Consider the following 19,603-nt stretch of genomic DNA (forward strand, 5'->3'; position numbering starts at 1 on the left):
CGACCCGCAACCAGTCTCACAAGTCCCTCGTCAAGGCCCAGCCTCTCCCAGGGCTGCAGTGTGCTGCAGAGAGAGGATCTGCCAGGTTTCAGGGTGCCCTTTTCAGTCTGGGTGACAGCAGATGGACCCCACTTCCCCAGCCAGCAATACCTCCCGCAGGATGAGGTTGTGGCATGTGGCCAGCTCTCAACAACCCTGCTGCTGCATCCCCAAACTCCTCCATGCCCAGCTACAGACACCCATGAAACACTGATTCCACGTCGCTAGTCAGTTCACTTGGTATGGACCCCTCCTTTGAACTCTCTCAGTCCTAAGGGTAGGTTCCCTTCCCATCAGGCCTTGTGCAGAAGAGAAGCTGAGACACAGCAGCAGGATTCAGTGACCAGCTTAGGACACTCCAAAGTGGCTGCTGAGGACACAGTCCCCACCACCCCAATCCCCCACCACTGAAACCTGGCTCCAGTCACTGCATACTGATACTGGGGGTTCAAGCTGAGACTACTCTCCTTAAAACTTAGTGACCTGGAGGAGGTCAGCTCATCACTATGAACCTTGGTCTCTTCCTCTGTGAAATAAGAACTACAAACCCCATCCCAGCTGCAACAGTGATTGGACTGATGGTGAAGGGGCATCTGTGGGCACGAGGCTAGGCTGTGGAGGTGCTCAGTAGGCAGATCCCTCTCTCCCCATCTCTCACTCTACATGGGCCTAGATGCAATGCATCTCCAAGCCACAAGCTTGGTTCTGGGAGTTGGGACCTTGGCAGGAAGTAAAAGGTGGTGAAGTCTTGTAGATATTTCCTGAAAGGGGGCAGAAGTAGGCCAGATGTCACATGGGACAAAGTTTCAGCTTATGGGAACAGCAGAAGGTTCCTGACCCCGGACTTTCACCACTGCTGACCACGCTGGCAGAGTTCACCCCATGGAAGGGAGGGGCAGGCATGTTCAGACAAGGCTGGAGGCTGGGCACTGGGGCAGGAGGTCAGAGCTAGGGCAGCCTGGAATACCAGCGTTCCACACCACTTTTGAGTCCCTCTTAAGAGGGGAAGCACAGGCATATGGATACTGGTGAGCACCTTCCTCTCCCCCTGGGCATTTGCTCCTGCAATGCAGATGTGGGTGACCATCCAAAGTCTGCCCCTTTTGAGCTCTGAGAGCTGTTCTGCAGTCTTATTTATAGAGAAAGAATAAATCTAATGCACAGTGACGATGAGGAAGGAAGTAGAGTCCATGACTGCAAAGTCTGTTGTACATAGGGACCTTTCAGAAAGCAAACCTGGCCGTAAGCCTTATGGACACCCTGGGGTGTCACGGGAGAGTTAAATGGAGGTAGAAACACGTATTCATCCACTACCCAGCCATCTATCATCCATCCATTCATCCAGCCTTAACACTAGGCAGCCCAATATCTACCCACCTGACCATCTACACATCTGTCCATACATCCATCTATCCATTCACCAATCTGTCCATCTATCTGTTTGTTCATCTGTCCATCCATATATCCATCCATCTGTCCATCTATCCTTCCATTCATCCACCAGTCTGTCAATCTGTCCATCCATCCATTTGCCCATTCATCCATCTGTCCAATCCAGCCATCTCTCCATTTACTTGTTGTCTGTCCATCCATCCACCCATCCATCCTCATGTCAATCCCAGTCTCACATGTGTGTCTGGTTCTGGCAGGTGCCTGGCCGCATAGGCAGCTAGATAGATGAGCAAATGAGAAACTGGCTTAGTGGGCAGATAGATTGTGGGTAGAAGGATGTTCAGATGGTCAGTTAGATGAAGGAACAGACAGAGAGGTGGATGAAGAGACAGGTGGACTGCTAGGTGACTGGGACCACTAACGCCATGCTAAACTGCCTTGTTTCCAAGGGTGGCAAATAATGACAGCTCTAGCTCTTGCCTGACATCACAAGTATTTGCCTGGACATGGGGCAGGGGCAAGCCACAGCCCTCACAATCTGTTCATCACTGACTTCCAGGCTCTCTGGCTGTCACCTCCTGGAGCTTACAGACTCACTGGATAACAGTGTGACATTTCGTGTTTCCTCTAGCAGTGCCTGGCCTTTCGCTGAGCACGGCACCCAGCTGTTTGCTGGCTTGCCTCCCCTTGCAGGGCCCTTCAAGCCCCTGCAATAACAGGCCTGGTTTCCAGGATGAGGGGACACCCAAAGACTTGGCCCCTTCCACAGCTGCCTGGCCCCAGCCTCTCTGCAGCTCCAGCAATCTCCTTAATTACCCTTCGGTTAGGGCTTAATTTATCACTTGGTGGCAAGCAAGTGCTGGAGAAAGAGTTTCCCTGGCAACCAAGTTTTTAAACACAAGATTCTCTGTGTTTTCAAAGCTGCATCTCATCTAATTCCCCCCTGGAAATTAACTTGGAACTTGTCAGATGCTGGAAGTTTCTGCCTAACAGCAGGCTGGCACTTATGTGTGAAGCTGTCGAAGGCCTAGTCTCCCTGACAGAGGCAGACACTGGGAAGTGTCTACTTCCTTCTACCTCTTTGTTCCAAACGGCCATCATGAACTGATCGCCAAGCTACCAGTCATGCCGAAAGCAACTGACTTCTGACTTCCGGTTGCCTGTGTTCCCTGGAGGCTAGAGCTTGGGACATGAGCCTTGACAGGATATAGGCATGGCCAGGTGCTCTGAATGCATGTGCAGTTCTGGTCCCATCTCCCCAGTTTAAGAACAGCCAAGGCAAAAGTCTCCTCTGGTCACCCCACCTTTGCAAGCCTAGATCCCCAACAAAGAGACTATAGCCCAGCATAGTCATTTGGACAGCTTTTCATAGCCTGCCCCAGTGGGGAAGACAGAGAATGTTTTTCTCCTGTCCCTAAGGCGTTCATCTACACAGTCAACATCCAGCCATTGAGGCAGACTCACCCATTCTCTACTGAACCTCACTGCCATTCACCCTGAGGCTCACTAGCAAGTCCTCCTGCAATTCCTGCCCCTTGCCGTTCACTTCGTACATTCTATGTCATCCCATTGATTCTACCCAGAAGCTGCTCCCTGTGGCTCCCACTCGCCTACCTTGTCTGCTTCAGTGGTGGCAGTGCTGAAAGCACGTGGTGAGGTCAAGGTGGCTCTGTTATTATCTGAGTGATAAGGTGGATTAAGGATGGGTGCAGGGGTTACAGTTGTCTACTAGGGGATGATCAGACAAGTGACTGAGTGAAAGTCGATGGGGAATGGATGAAAGCACAGATGGTGTAGGGTATCTAAAGATCTAGACAGTTGGAAGAAATCAACATGGGTAATTGGATAGAAGGGAAGAGGGCTGGGCAGTAGGCAGAATAGAGGGAGGGAAATGAAGGAAAGTTGGCTGTCTAAATAGTAGGCAGTCGGATGGGTGGGTAGACGTGTGAATTTCTAGATATATGGGCTAGAGGAGAGAGGAATGGGTGGGTGAGTGGGTGGGTAGGTGAATGGATTAACATAAGATGGGTTAGTGGATGGGTAGATGGGTAGATGGAAGGATGGATGGATGGATGATGGATGGGTAGGTAGATGGATGGATGGATGTATCCATGGATAAGTAGGCAGAAGGGTAGATGAGTGGCTGGTAAATGTATGTATCTATAGGTGGGTAGATGAATGGCTGGTTGGATAGATGGATGGGTGGGTAAGTGAATGGATGGATGGGTGAATGGGTAGATGTATGGATGTATGGGTGGATGTATGGATGTATGAATGGATGGATGGGTGAATGAGTGAACAAACAAATGGATGGATGGATGGATTGATGGATGGATTGATGGATGGATGGATGGGTGGATGAATAGATGGATGGGTGAATGAGTGAACGAATGGATGGATGGATGGATGGGTGGATGGATGGATGGATGGATGGATGGGTGGATGGATGGATGGGTGATTGGGTGAATGGATGGATGAATGGGTGGATGGTTGGGTGGGTAGATGGATGGATAGATGGATAGGTGGGTGGATGGATGAGTGAATAAGTGGATGGGCTGGTTGATGGGGGGGCACATGGGTGGGTAGGTGGATGGCTGGGTGGATAATGGGTAGATGGATAGATAGGTAAATGGATGGATAGGAAGGATGGGTGGATGAATAGATGGATGGGTGAATGAGTGAACGGATGGATGGATGGATGGATGGGTGGATGGATGGATGGATGGATGGATGGGTGGATGGATGGATGGGTGATTGGGTGAATGGATGGATGAATGGGTGGATGGATGGATGGATGGATGGATGGGTGATTGGGTGAATGGATGGATGGATGAAAGGGTAGTTGGGTGGGTAGATGGATGGATAGATGGATAGGTGGGTGGATGGATGAGTGAATAAGTGGATGGGCTGGTTGATGGGGGGGCACATGGGTGGGTAGGTGGATGGCTGGGTGGATAATGGGTAGATGGATAGATAGGTAAATGGATGGATAGGAAGGTGGATAGATGAACAAGGGGCATCACAGGTGCCCCTTCTCCAAAGCTGCACAGACAGAATTGCACTCTCTAACTGCAGCAGGAACCTGTGGATTTTGCCTTCAGGAAATATCGTTCCTCGAAGTTTGTCAATGACCCCTGGAGGACAGAATCCTCCTGTGAGACCCATTCATTAGGAAAGCCGGTCCCGATCAGCTCATCTAAGCACTTGGGCTGACTTTAAGTGCCAGTCAGTCAGGGGACATTCACTAACTATTCATTGGAAAGTGATGGATTGATCCTGGCCACCTGCCATGGCAGGGAAGAATGGCTGACTTCAGAAAGCACAGGTATCTTGCTCCTCAGAGCTCATCCCCCATCAGCAGCAGCAGGGGACATTGGCCCTGCCATCTTCAGCACTTTCCTCCAGTGCATTAGAGGGTCCAGGGCATGTGTCTCTTGAGCTGGAACCCAGGAAACAAGGAAGTTTGTCCATTTCTGACTCATTTAGTGCAGGGTGCAAGCAGTCGTCCCATTTCTCTCCAGCCTGGTCTCAACCTGTAAGGTCCCTTCAGATTCAGAACAGTTGTGGGGACACTGACCAGGAGGACACGTGCACATCTCATTTTATAATATTATGACAGTGGCTTAGGGTCACAGGTTCCTGAGTGCTGTACCCTAAAGATGGGCTGAACTTTCTGACATCCATAAAACTTTGTCGGTCTACTTCTTCCATCACACTTCCTCCCCAGAAGTAATGGGGGATGGGGGGGGCAGCAAGAAGACAAACTCACTTCACTTTTATCTATGAAGTGCTTAGCTAAGTGCCAGGCACATAATAAGTGCTCAATAAATAACCATTATTAAGGGAGGATGCGACAGAGGAAATCGGACAGATCAGAACTTAATTCGACCACATAGATTTATTATGCTTCTGCCCAAGGGAAAAAAAAGACAGACTGACTATCTCAGCTTCCCATCTCTCTCTGCGACTGACTTTGTGGCAGCGTCCTCTCATCCCCTTTGCCTGCAGCCTGTTGAAAAAATAAAATAAAAAGAGAAAGCCAATCTGGCATGCTTGGCCGAGCCCCTGCCTCTTCTGCCCACAGCTCCCTCCAACTTGATGCTTCATCTCCCCGGGCCAGGAAGAAGCACTGTGATGATCCAAATTAATTCAAAATGTAAATTTCATCTCCTATCAGCTAATGGCACCAAGCTCCACTTTACATAACGGGGGGAGCAACTGCCACATGAGTCATCGGGCCCCTGGCTCCCCCATCTCCATCCTTAATGGTGATGAAACTCTCACTGATACTTAGACATAGCATCCATGCCTACCATGAAGCTAGACCTGAGTTCACCCCTAAGCATAGAAAGTTCTACTAACAGTGGATCATGGGGCGGGGCAGAGGTGCCAAGCCCAAGGTTCAACCTAGGGAGCTCTAACGGGAACAAACGAGCTTTTGCGGGGTCAGTCCTGGCTGTCACAGGCTCTTTGGTCCACTTGCCTGGACCCACAGCTTCAGTTTGCAGGAAATTTGCTAATAAGAGGCAAACTGGACTCCCCTGGGTTCAGGGAGTTGGCATTGCCCAGCCCTGGAAAGCTGCCCATGTACTCTGGGGTCTAGCAGTTGGCATGGTGGCCAAGATCTTCCTGGTACTGGTTCTCTGGGTTCCATGGCCTCAGCACTATTCTCTTACCTCTTTCTGGGCCACTAAACAGGTCCATTCTTATCTCTTTAAGGATGCTCCCAAAGCCAGTTCAATGTCTTATTATCAGAGTTTAATAGTCCTTCAACTCCTGAAAGGGCACACTGGGCATGTCCACCTGTCCCTGATAGCCTGTATCTATCTGTACCAGGCTTTGGGCCAGGACAGAGGGTAGAGGACCACTGGGATGTGCCTACGCCTCTGAACCTCCTCTTCTCCACCAGTCCTTCCCAATCCCAACACCAGAACGCAGGTGCCTGTGAGGAGCAGACGGCTCATCCTGGTGATGGGGTTCAGCGGAGAGGAGGTACCCCAGGGGTGACCCAAGGCATTGTTCATGTCCTGTCTTCACAAAGCTGGCCTTCTGGTCCTTGCTGTCCTCTGTTTATGCCTGGACCCAGCTCCCTCAATCCCAGTGCTAAGGATACTACCGAGAGCTCTGCAACTTCAACCCCTTGGAGGAAAGGCGTCCCCCAGCAAGGCCGAATGTTCAAGAAGCCAGGAAAAGGGAGGCTGAGAGAGCGAGGGGGCCGTCCTAGGACACACCATGAGTTTAGAGGCTATGGTAAGCTCTTCCATCCCATGAGCCTCTGCTACCAGGGACCCTACTGCCATCGCTGTGGCCCCACACAGGACTTGCACCTTTTATCACATGGCCCAGCCTCTTCAGTGGCTCTGTGGAGGGTGATGTGAGCTTTCTGCTGTTGGCAGACCTGGTTGAGGGTCCTGGTCTTCTGACTCTAGAGTTTTTCCCTCTTCTGAGTGAGGATCAGCTGGAGTCATGGTGATGATTCAAGGTCAGTGTCATCACCTGAACTTAAGGGTCCAGGCAGTATCCAGCTCTGCCACCTGCTGGCCAAATGGCTTTTGCAGACTCTGCCTTGTTTTGGACTGATTTCTCCTCTAATGAAGAATGAGTTCCCAGGAGGCTCGCAGACCTTGAGCCTGTGGTGAGCCCAATGCTGGTCCATCTCCTTTGAATCCTTGCTGTTCCTCCAGGAGAGATTCCCAGTGGTGCATGGATGCCCCCTAGACAAGGGACAAATACAGGCCTCCATCTCTGTTTTTGGAAGACAGTTGTTTCTGATACAAATTAAGTGAACTTTTGTTTATGTTTATGTTCTCTTTTTTTAAACCAACTTTATGAAGCTATAATTCACATACCATAAAATTCATCCTTTAAAATGCACAGTCTAATAATAGTTTTTAATATAGTCACAGGACTGTGCAAACTTCATCACAATCTGCTTTGTGACTTTTCTGTCACCTCAAAAAGAAACTTTGCACACTGCGAGCACATGTCAGTCTCTTGTTCCCTGGAGCCCTGGTTACACCAACCTGCTTTCTGTCTCTTAAACTAGCCGGGTCTGGTTATTTTGTAGACATGGAGTCGCCTAGCACGTGCAGCTTTCATGGCTAGTCCTTTCACTCATACTAAAGAATATGGTTGCTGGGCTGGGACTGGCTCAGCTGGTAGAGTGCTTGCCCAGCATGCACCAAGGCCTGGGTTCCATCCCCATCACTGCATACACTGGGTATGGGAGTCTGGGGGTGCATGCCTGTAATCCCAGCACTGGAGAAAGAAGTTCAAAGTCATCCTTGCTGATCTAGAAGTTTGAGGGCTGATTGGGACTTATCTTAGAAAAATAAAAAAAAAAAAAAAGAAAAAGAAAAGAAAGAGAAGTAGTTACTTTGGCAGAATGCTGGGTTTGGGTGAGTACTTAGGACACACCTTCTTTGAAGTTAAGTTCAAAGTTCTTTCCACTAATCTTTGTTGCTACTTTTTTTTTTTTCATTACTAGGAATTGAATCCAAGACTTTATGTGGGCTAGACATACCCTCTACCTCTGAGCCACCTCTCAGACCTCTTTTTTTTTTTTTCACTCTTAATTCTTAGACAAGTTCTCACTAAATTGCCTAGGCTCATGTTGAACTCACTCTGTGATCTAGGCCAGCTGCTTAGGCTCATCCCGAACTCACCCTGTGATCTAGGCTGGCCTTGAACTTGCCATCCTGCCTCAGCCTCCCAAGCAGCTGAGATGACAGACTGCCTCACCAGCCCAGCTTCAACTGATACTTTTCTGCTTAAGAGAACTGACCTTTGAATCAAGTCACCACTGTCTACACATGGTGGAACATTCTTTAGAGTTTGGAGATCAGTGTTAGGGCCCGTTGCCCCGACTGCTTTGACTGGGGGTCTGTTCAGTTCCCTGTCTCTCCCATAGCCACTCTCTCCCCTCACCCCTTCCTTCACCTGCCCTGACTGTTCCCCAGGTTGTACTGTGGGAAGAAAGACCCGAGCAAAGTCTGCAGAGTGAGCTGCTGGTACCCACTGTCAACAAGCTTCAAGGGACAGCTGCAGGCTGCCTGCCTCTCCCCGTCCTTTCATCCGGAAGCAGAGTCTACAACAAGTTTAATTATGCAATTAAAGTCATTTTCCTGAGCTGAACAAATATTTACAGCATATTTTGCTGTAAATTGCTTCACCAGGAGAGCAGGCCTGCCACTCAGGCTGGCAAACACTGGCTCATTTGCATATCCCATTACCAAGGGGCTCACAGCCTAGCAGGGCCACAGGACCCAGGCTGCGTGGGCAGAGCTCTCAGGGAGAAGAGTCAGTCATACAAATATGTTCCCGGCCCCACTCCGAGGCTACTTTGGACTGGATGACGTCCACTGCTCCACTGTGGCGGCCCCCAAGTCCCCACTCTGCGCATCTCAGGGACCTCTGAGCTTTTGTCCTGATGCTGAGGGGCCCAGATGGCTGAGAACAGAAAGCGGAGACACGGTTCTGTACTAATCAGCTGTACATTGACCACGCCCAGCTGCCCCCCTGAAATGGACACAGCACACGCCTGGAGGGGGCTTAACAAGGGCTGTGCTGAGTTTCTCCTGAGCCCCCCCTCCACTCAGCCAAGCTTCCTGCAAAAGCCAGGCAGGAAAACTCCAGGCCAAACTTCAGGATAGAAGACAACTCCTGGCTCTGACTTACCCCTTCTGAAACGCACTCCACCTCCAGTCCCCATTTGTTCCCATGGAAGGATATATCTCTGGAGGGGGTCAGATTAAATCTGGGTTTTCTCTGTTCAGGGGCGCCCTGGCTTGCCTGAGCCCCCAGCTTGCAGCAAAGTTCCCCGGGGGGTTGTGGAGTAATGGGGGTCAGGGGAGGCAGGAGTTATATGCAAACCATCTGTCAGTGGAGATGGTGGTCCCTGAGATGATTCTAGAACTGAGGCCAGGCCTCTCAGGTGTGAGGGAAGGTTGGAGGTAGACACTGTCCTGGGTGGATCGTCCCTTTGAAATGGCTGCCTGGTTGTCTGTGCCAGGAGAATACAATTTCTTTAGGTAGCACCCATGACTGGGCTTTTGGGGCAGTTCCTAGGTTTGGGCCTTGAGGACCTGGATACTCTGTCTTAGGTCAGTCACGGCTTTTCCCTTAGGAAGCCATTCTCATTCTATTTTTTCCTTCCCTCTTTCCTTCCTTCTTCCGTCCTCGCTCCCTCTCCCCCCTTCCTTTTCTTTCTATTCTTTTTTTTTGTGGTGTTGCCACAAACCTAGGGCCTCCCGCATGCTAGGTAAGTGTCCCACCACTGAGCTACACGTATGCATGTGTGTGCACCCACAGAAGTCAGAAAAGGGCACTAGATCCCCCTGCAACTGGAGTTACAGGTGGTTGTGAGCCGCCTCACATGATGCTGGGAGTTAAACTCAAGTCTTTTGTAAATGCAGCAAGAACTCTTAACCGCTGAGCCACCTTTCCAGCTCCCAGACATGCCTCTAAAGTCAGAAGGACTGGGCCCTTTTGTTTAAGTCCCTGTGAAAAGTGCAGGCAACTGTGGAGGAGGGTGGGCCTGTCTTCTCCCAATCCTTACCCTGCTGTCTGTAGAGTAGGGCATTGAAGATGGGGGCCACACAGAGGATGGAGTTCAACCCCTGAACACAGCCAGTCATCAAGGCAATGCTGCAGGGGAGAAGCAAGCTCTACCCCATGCAGCTCCTACCCAGCAACACCAAAGACCTGGAGAAAGGCGGGAATGGTTGTCCTCACTGGGTCCCTCTCTGCACCACACCCCTCTTAAATCAGCTCATCTGATCTTTTCATTGTCCCCAAGAAGGTACAGATCATATGCCCATTTTACAACTGAGGAAACTGAGGCTCAGAGTACTGTATAATTACCTAAGGGCACCCTAAGAAGTGAGGTAGGGCAGCAACTCACACCAAGGCCCTCTAATAGACCCCAGAGCCTGCACTGAGCCGGCTGTTCCATTTCATCCTCATGTCTTCAACAGTATTACTGCCTGGCAGGCACAGACAAGGTATCAGAGGACCCTGCTGGCAGAGCCTGCAGGTCTGAGGTTGTCAGCTAGGGAGGAGAACAAGAGGGAGGAAGTGGAGGGCAGCTCTTCCCCATGGGCAAGGTCACCCAGGGTCACTAATGCAGGAGCTGGCCACAGAGACACAGCAAAGCCCCCTGCTCCACATGGTCCAGTGCCTCTGGCAGGGACGTAGATCAAGGGACATCCAGGATCCAGCCCTTCATGTCAAACCCAAGTCCATGCTGTACCCAGGGCTCTAGCTCAGGGATCCCATCCTGCCTCCATTAAACAGAAAGGGAAGGACTGCTGAGTTCCCAACCCCGGTGGAGGCTCCTGGCCTCAGTTTCCCCACTTGTAAAACTGGCGTGAGAACCAAAGAGAAGATGGAGCACTCCGCCACTGGTATATGGGCTGAGCGTTCATGTGGACCCACTGTGAGCTGGTTTAAAGATTTTAGCAGGGTTCCAGGAGCCCCAAACCAGGGTAGCTCCTGCTGACGTCAGAAGATATCAGGCCTGAGTTGGTCCCAGTTCAAGTGGGCTCGTGGGAAAGGCAGCCAAGAATCTGAGGCATTGGGCTTTTGTTCCCACGTTGACCCCACCCCCAAGTGACTAGCTACCCACCAGCCCTCCTTGAGCCTCCACCTTGCCTCCCACCAGCAGGTGCCACTCAGTGCCTGTGAGAATGAGGCAGTTGTCTGTTGGTTATTGTAACCAGAGGTCCTAACGGAAACTGGGACTTAGAGACAGATGGAGCACTCAGGAAGGATGGTTTGGGAAACTGAGTCAGAGGCCAGTGACATGGTGAGGCTTGCTTAGATAGTTAGTTAGTTAGTTAGTTAGTTAGTTAGCTAGCTAGTTAGTTAGTTTTGTTTTTTTCGAGACAGGGTCTCCCTGTACCCAAGATGGCCTGGAACTCTATGTACATAGACTGGCTTCTAACTCAGAGACCTACCAGCCTCTAGCCCCCAAGTGCCAAGACTAAAGGTATACACCACCATTCCTAGCATAGTGAGTCCTTTTAAAGGCTGCCTCCCGATCCAGCTGCCACACATACCCATGTGCCTATGCCCTGGAGGAGTTGGTATGACATTTAACCAACCACTGCCTAGTGGCCACTCTGGTCCCAGATACTGCCTTGAAGGCTCCTAGCAGGCAGAGAAATGGAGGCTGGGGTGGTCCTCCAGCGTATCACACACTTCTCTTTGTCTCCCTCAGATGTGAGGCCCCAGAGACAAAGAACATGTGGCAAGTGTCCTTCAGGAGTGGAAGTTACAGGTGTGAAAGTTGCAGAGAGCATTTATGCCACCGAGCTGTCTCCCGCGGGAGCTTTGGTCTTTAATGGGCTAGTTTGCCTGAGAAGGTGCTTCAGGTCTTGTCTCCCTTAAAAGGGAAGGGAACGCTATTGATTTCTCAGCCCCAGTGGATGCTCGTGGTCTCAGTTTCCCCACCTTCAAAGTATGGCGATCTCGGCTTCACCCTCCATGTGGCACCCTAAGGAATCCTTGGTCTGTGGAGGTGAGGCATGAAGGGAGTGGCCCAAGGTGTATAAAGAGTGCAAGAAGGCCAGCTGGGGTGGAGGAGGGTGGAGCAATCTGATGGCCTGCTTTCAGAGAGGAAAACATCCGGGTGAACGCACTATATGACACACTATATAAAGTTTATGGTTTGTTTGGACACTTTCGGAACAACTAATAAACGCCAGGAGCAGAGAAGACCCAGGAAGGGCTTGAGGCTGACCTGTGCCAAGCCAGGCCATCTCCCTTCCCGGGCAGCCTATGGCAGAGCCTCTGCTCGGTACACAGAAGGCGTGTACTTAATGCTTGTATGGCAGAACTTCAGGGCTCTCCTTCTGTTTTTCTTCCCACCCTCCATCCTGCCCATAGAAACTGAGAAAGTACTACTCAAAACAGGGCTTAAAGAGAAAAGCGACTGTCCACGGTGCAGTTCTTAGAGAAGGCTGAGCCTCCAGACTAAAGTTCTCCTCAGAACTCGTGTTAAACTGTCTGGGTCCTGCTGTGCAAGCTGACGGGTGTATCTGTAAAGTTGGTAAACAGCACCAACTAGTGGCGTCACGGACTTAGCACACAGGAAGCGGCCCCGTCTGCTGTCCCCTCCCAGCTATCTTCCGGCTGCTGCTTCCTGTCCCCCGCTGATAATTCTCCCCCTTTCAAGGGGGTGCTGTGAAGCCTCACGGTTTCAGGGAAGCAGGATTCGAACTGCAAAGTGTTTAATCAGAACGCTGTCTTTTATGATTAGAGTTAGGGGGAAAAACCAAGCAGACCAAATCCACCTTTTCTATAAAAATTTATTTTGTGATTTTTTTTTTCCCCTAGAACTGATCAGGGTACCTATTGTGATTATGTAAAGAAACATAAGGAAGGGCAGTATATAAAAATAATTTAAACATAGTAACAAAGCAACATGTCTTCCTAATAGCAACTAGTGGAGAAACTTGCCCAAGAATTTTTTTTCTGAAGGTATTAAATATATTGTAGACAACAGGACAGATGGGTACACACACACACACACACACACACGCACGCACACACACACGCACACACACACACATGCACACACATATAAATATACAGCTCAAGTATTTTTTTAAGCATTTCAGCTAACTGCTACAGCTAAAGTGAAAAACTGGATTCCTGAGTGACCTTGAAGTTCAACAAAATCTGTGTCGGATGTGAATTTCGGAGGCGTGTTGTGATTTTCCCTCCCAGTCTCACTGTCTCTGCTCTTCCCTGTGGTTCTCATCTGACTAATGAACGGTGCTTTTCTGATCTGCTCAGCCTTGTGGTTGCTATCTGGAAGCTGGGGCAGGCTGGTTTCCTCCAGCTCCCAGCCCATGCTCTGGGTGGGAAGGGCTAACTCTAAAGGCACCCCCAGCTTCTCATTATATCTGGCTGATTCTTTGCTTCAGGGCCTGGAGCTCTCTCTCAATTTCATAGGGAAGGTCGGCATTCACTTGATCTTCCAGATACCTCTCAATCTCCTCCACCTCCTTCTCCCAGAACTCCTTGGAGATTCCGAACAGTTCCTCCACATTGACGTCCCCTAGGCCTTTGAGGTTCAGGGCGTTGTCCTTAGGGACATAGCCGATAGGTGTGAGCTTGGCGCAGTCTTTTCCATCAATCCTGTTGAACATCCACTCCAGTACCCGGACGTTCTCTCCAAAGCCCGGCCAGAGGAACTCGCCATCTTTGCCCTTCCGGAACCAGTTGACATGGAAGATCTTGGGCAGCTTGGCTGCTGGACGGTGGGCCATGCTCAGCCAGTGACCCAGATACTTGCCAAAGTTGTAGCCAAAGAAAGGCCGCATCGCAAAGGGGTCATGCATGATGACCTTGCCTGTCATACAGAACAGAAGGAGCTCTGGTAACCAGTGCTGACCACTGTCCACCCCAGCATGCTGAGTGCTCTCTTCCTCTTTCTTCACAGAAGACACAGTGGAACGTGTTCTAATCCCCTTTTCCTGAGGCTTTGGGCCCCAACTTTGACTCACCTTTGTGTTCAGCAGCAGCTGTGGCCTCTGACCTCATGGCTGCCCCCACAAACACGCCATGCTGCCAGTTGAGAGCTTCATAGACCAGGGGGATGCCTTAAGCAGAGAGAAAGTGGTCCATAATGACTAGGACATTCGGACTCTAGGACAAATGATGCTATGCCATCATTCAAACATACGGCATCATTTTTGGTTGAGGAGGTCTCATACTTTAGCCCACACTGCCTTAAAATTCTCTATGTAGCCCAGGCTAGCCTTGAAATCACAGCAGTCCTCCCACCTCAGCCTCCCACATGCTGGGATCACCCTGGCCTGATAAGCACCATCTTTTTTTGTTGAGCTAATTTTACATTTGCAGAGTGAATACACAAGAAATTGCTAAGCCAAGTCACACCAGCGAAGTCACTCGGTGAACCAGAACCCTGGCTTAAACTACTTTAGATCACAGATCCAGAAAGGCTATTGGTGGACCAGACAGCTGGCCTTATGTTTGAGCTTGCCCATTAGTCTAGATTTAGGAGAATGAAGTTTTTGGTGCTCTCAGACCAGGTCAGAAAAAGAACGATTTTCTGGCTCACAATACCCTGGTTCCCTAGCCTGAATGGAAGAGGCCTCACCTGCAGGTCTGCGGCCACCGAAGATGATGCCCTCGATGGGCACACCCTCTGGAGACTCCCAGGCAGGATCAATGATGGGGCACTGGCTAGCAGGGGTGCAGAATCTCGAGTTGGGATGGGCACAAGGTTCCCCTACAGCGAAAGAGAGATGTTCCTTAGTGAAGGGCCCAAACGGGCACTTACCACCCAGAGCGCAGCCCCTGGAGGTGACTCACCATCCTGTGGACTCCACTCCTTGTTTCTCCAGGAGGTGATGGTGACACTCTGGGCCAGCGGCTCATCAATGCCTTCCCAGTAAACACCCCCATCACTGGTCTCAGCCACGTTGGTGAAGATGGTGTTTTTTTGAATGGTCTTGATGGCATTGGGATTTGTTTTCACAGAGGTGCCAGGGGCAACCCCAAAGAAGCCATTTTCTGGGTTGATAGCCCTTAAGTTACCTAGAGAGTCATAAGCCGTGGGAGACGTGAATGCGAGCCAAGCATAGCCAAGTTCCTCCGCCTCACCAGGCTACAGTGTGGACCGAATTCTCGCATCTTTCTCCTCCTTTTCCTAAACTCCGTAGACGTCCACTTCGTCCCACACATCACATTCAACTCTGAGACTTGTGCGGCTTTCTCCCTCCTCAGTGTTGCAGCAACACATCCCTTTCCTCATTTTATTTGTGTGTGTGTGTGTGTGTGTGTGTGTGTGTGTGCGCGCGTGCTGCGTGCGCGTGCGTGCACACACGCGTGTGAGCACATAGGGGAGGGCACGTGAGCATGTTCCACCCTGCACATGTGAGGGTCAGAGGACAACTTTCAGAAGTCAGTTCTCTCCTTCCACCATATGGATTCCAGGGCTTAAGCTCAGGTCATCAGGGTTGGCAGCAAGCGCCTTTACCCGCTGAGCCATCTCATGGACCAGCAATAACATCTTAATAGATGTTTGTGTGTGTAAGCAAGCAGCCACTTACACCCATTCTACCCATATGGTTCTCACAAAATGCCCACAGGACACACACTGCTGAGGCCCCGAAGACTCTGAGCTCACATATTCACACACTCAGCACTCAGTTCCGGGGACTTGCAAAACGGGGGTGAAGACTGGTCACTCACCGGGGTCATGACCATCACCAACCAGGCCTGCAGACTTACCTTGGGCATCAAACTTCATCCAGGCGATGTCATCACCCACACATTCGACTTTCCATCCAGGGAGAGTAGGGTTCATCATGGCCAGGTTGGTCTTCCCGCAGGCGCTGGGGAAAGCTGCTGCCAGGTACTTCTTTCTGCCCTCAGGGTTGGTTATGCCTAGGATCTGCAGGGACGGGACTCTGAATTACAATCCTTGGTTCTTAACATACATGTATGAAATGGTCACAATGAAACAGATTGCTCTATATAATTCACATGTACTAATTATGAGAGAGAGAGCGAGAGAGAGAGAGAGCGAGAGAGAGAGAGAGCAAGAGAGAGAGAGAGACTTTCAATAGAAAGGTGGGCCTGTCCTTTGAACTAAGGGAGAGGAGGGATGAATGGAGGGAGGGAAGGAGGGAAGAAGGGATAGTGGAAAGGAGGGAGGGAGGAAGGGATGGATGGATGGAGGGAGGGAGGGAGGGAGAGAGAGGAAGAAGAGAAGAAGGAGAAGAGGAGAGGCTGGGGAAACAATGAAGATCTACGTTTCCTCCTGCCAAGAGACCTTGGAACGCCCCTAGAATCTCCCCAAAGATAGACCCCCGAGATCTTTTTTAAACTAATGAGTTCAAAAGAATAAAATCCCACAAGACCACTGCTACTCCAATGTGTCTAAGCACCTTCAAAAGGGATGCACTTAGGGTGCTCAGCATCGGTGGTGGGATTTCCCCCACTCTGCCCAAGAGCCCTCACAGAGCAGGGAACCAAGGTATGGCTCCCCTTTGCCACTTACAGGCCCCCGAACCCTCAGTTCAGGATCTCCTGGTCACATACCAGCATGTGCTCTGCCAGCCACCCTTCCTCCTTGGCCAGCCGGCTGGCAATCCGGAGTGCAAAACACTTCTTCCCGAGCAGCGAGTTCCCACCATATCCACTTCCAAATGAGACAATCTCTCTGCGGTCCGGGAGGTGAGCAATCAGGGTCATCTCGGGGTTGCAGGCCCAGTTGTTGACTAAAGGCTCTGTGAACAAGCAGCACGTGAGTGTGTGATACATGTCCGTGCTTAGGTCTCATGCAGCCCAGGCTGGTCTTAAACTCACTAGAGAGCTGGGGATGACCTTGAACATCTGATCCTCCTGGTTCTACATCCCCAATGCTGGGATGGCAGACAGGATGACCTTGAACATCTGATCCTCCTGGTTCTACATCCCCAATGCTGGGATGGCAGACAGGATGACCTTGAACATCTGATCCTCCTGGTTCTACATCCCCAATGCTGGGATGGCAGACATGCACCATCATACCAGCTCTTTGTGGTGCTGGGGATCAAACCCAGGGCCTCCTGTATGCTATGCAAGCACCCTATCAGCTGAGCCACAGTCCCAACCCCTCCATTCTCTTTAGATTTGGAAAGGATGGGCTTACTTTTTAAGGGCAGAGGACACCCCACAGAGTGGAGGCCCTTGATAAACTCCTTGTCGCCCAGGGCCTCCAGCACAGGTGTCCCCATCCGAGTCATGATCCTCATGCTGGCTACCACATAGGGTGAGTCTGTCAGTTCGATGCCAATCTTGGCCAGAGGCGAGCTGAGTGGTCCCATGCTAAATGGAATGACATACATGGTACGACCTATGGAAGCAGATGGATGGGAGCAGGTGAGACGCCACCGGGACTCACAAAGCTCCCCCACCCCCAGCACTATCTTCCTAACAGGACTCATGACTATGTCTTCCATTTGGCCGCATCATGTCTTCTCGCTTCCTAGGCCCTGCTTTAGGCGCTTAGAAAGTGAGCGAGCGAAATACTGAAATTAAAGTTTTCGTGAACTTTTCATTTGGTTACACTAGGCTGCTTTACATAAACCTGGGTAGAAATCATTTCATTTATACGTTTACCTATTTGTCTGTTATTTGGTACTAAGGATTGAACCCAGACAAGTGCTGTACCATCGAGCCACATCCTCAACCCTCCTTTCAGTTTTTCTTTTGAAATAAAATCTAAGTTGCCCAGGTTGGCCTTGAACTTTCCACACTCCCGCCTCAGCCTCCAGAGTGTCTGCACCACCAGGCCTGGAAGAAATCGTTTTACTACTCATATGTCACTATCTGTCGTGAAGAACTGGGCTGTGCCTGAAGCTGTGGCATGTTCTAGAGTTCCAGGGGCCGTCGGGTACACAGAACAGCATCATGCTGCTGTTCCCTTGCCTGGTCCGGAGACAGCCTCTCACCCTTCATGCATCCTGGGAACCTGGCATCGAATGCTTTCTCGAAGTCCTCTTCTGACATCCAGTGGCCCAGCTGGCTGAGGCCGGTTTTGGGGATGGGCACTGTGTCTCTCTGTTCCTGGGTGATGATGACCGTCTTGCTTTCGATCCTGGCCACATCCCTGGGGTCGGTGAGAGCCAACCAGCTGCAAAAGTAACAGGAATTCCTTCAGCCAAGCACCCTTAGGATGCACCAGTCTAACCCTGTAGACTCTTCCTAAGTCTTGCAGGACACTGAGGACACTGGCCATGTTCTTTCAGAGTGGAAGTCAAGTCAACAGGGACCTGGCCAGGTGAACATTTGCTAGACCATGAGCTAGCCCTGGAGGACAGGGATGTATTTTCATGTTTACCTAGACTCTGGTTTGCAGAGAGTTTTTCATTTTGGACCCGACTGGCTCTGCTAACCTCACGGGGTATCTGGGTTCTGGCCATTTTACTTAGTTTCTTGGTGTTAGCTACCTGGAGGCCTTCCCATACTCTTCTTCTAGGGACTCTGAGGAAGCAGGGAGCATGCGGGCTGGATTGTGCAGGCCATGGGGACTCACCAGTTATCGTACTTCCTCAGCTTGCGGATGATACCCTCATCCTGCATGAGTCCCAGCAGCCTCCCATACTCCTCCTCTGAGCCATCACAGATGTGGATATGTTCTGGCTGGCACAGCTGGGTGCTCTGCTCCACGAACTCCCTCACTGCCCGGGGCAGGCTGTCCAGGCTACCCTGGACAACCTTGGAAGAGAAGTCCAGACCATTATGCAGCTGAGGAGGCATGTCTGCAGGTGTGTGGAGAGAGGTAAGGATACTGGCGTCACCTGAAACAGAAAACACAGGTTCCTGAACACCAACACCATGGGATCCCTCCAGCCCTCTGTGGACTTTGTATGGGTTGCATGTGGCTAGGGAGTTGTGGCTATAAAGATAAAAGAAAGCAAATTGTGCCAGTGTCCCTGTTTTCAGAGATGTGAATGAAAAGGCTTTACCTACCCTCCTTTGGAAGGTCTGGATCAGAGTTCTGAAGGCACCTTGCTGGGTTCTCCCTTCTGGCTGAGGGCGTGTTCCCAGAGGGAAGGCCGTGCTTGGTGGCCAGGCCTCCAAGCTTTAAATACTGTGCCAGAGGATGGCCCTGCCCCTTAGCTGCACCCGGAGGCTCGCCCCTGACGTCAGGGGTAGGTCTCTGGATCACGGCCATGGTCAGCGAGGTTTGGGACCCACTTACCACAATAAACTCCAGGGAGATAATGATTGAACTGGAGGATGTTAATGAATGTTGGGAGATCTCCTGCCCCTCTGCCGGCCATAGTGAATCCTTACACAACATTTGATTGACTAAACTTTGACCCTGCCTGTTGCTGATGCAAAACACACACCCTTTCTTTGATTGGCAGGTGAGGGTCAAGGACAAGGCTGGCCGGGGCACCTCCTGGACTTTATATGTTGTTGGCAGCACATTTTGTGTGCCAGCGCCTGCTGGTTGTCAAAACACTGCAGCTGTGAGGTGTCACTCTACAGTCAAAGGTCATGAGAAAAAAAACAGCTTTGAGAATTTGCACCTTCTCAGCAAACATCTCCAACAGTTAAGTTAGCAGAGGCGCCTGCTGGGTACCTACTGGGTCCCCTGGCCACCTCCAGGAGTTGCTGCCTGCCTCATTCATGTTCTGAGTGG

At 50.8% G+C, this 19,603-nt stretch overlaps 1 protein-coding gene across 2 annotated transcripts; it reads right to left on the bottom strand.

The window, feature by feature from the left end:
- Positions 1-12,722: 12,722 nt before the first annotated feature.
- Positions 12,723-19,027, bottom strand: Pck1 (phosphoenolpyruvate carboxykinase 1). 2 transcript variants are annotated; one of them, XM_008842506.3, is made up of 10 exons: positions 18,925-19,027; positions 18,488-18,752; positions 17,904-18,085; positions 17,102-17,305; positions 16,510-16,697; positions 15,697-15,859; positions 14,776-15,000; positions 14,561-14,692; positions 13,944-14,039; positions 12,723-13,789 (listed from the first exon to the last, which is right to left on the bottom strand). In XM_008842506.3, exons 2-10 carry the CDS (start codon positions 18,709-18,711, stop codon positions 13,335-13,337), a joined length of 1,869 nt encoding a protein of 622 aa, XP_008840728.1. In that variant the 5' UTR covers positions 18,712-18,752; positions 18,925-19,027; the 3' UTR covers positions 12,723-13,334. The 2 variants fall into 2 exon arrangements, with proteins under 2 accessions (XP_008840728.1, XP_029424020.1); XM_029568160.1 differs by lacking the exon at positions 17,102-17,305.
- Positions 19,028-19,603: the final 576 nt, after the last annotated feature.

Source organism: Nannospalax galili, unplaced genomic scaffold (genome assembly GCF_000622305.1).
Source record: "Nannospalax galili isolate Female #2095 unplaced genomic scaffold, S.galili_v1.0 scaffold231, whole genome shotgun sequence".
Taxonomy (NCBI): domain Eukaryota; kingdom Metazoa; phylum Chordata; class Mammalia; order Rodentia; family Spalacidae; genus Nannospalax; species Nannospalax galili.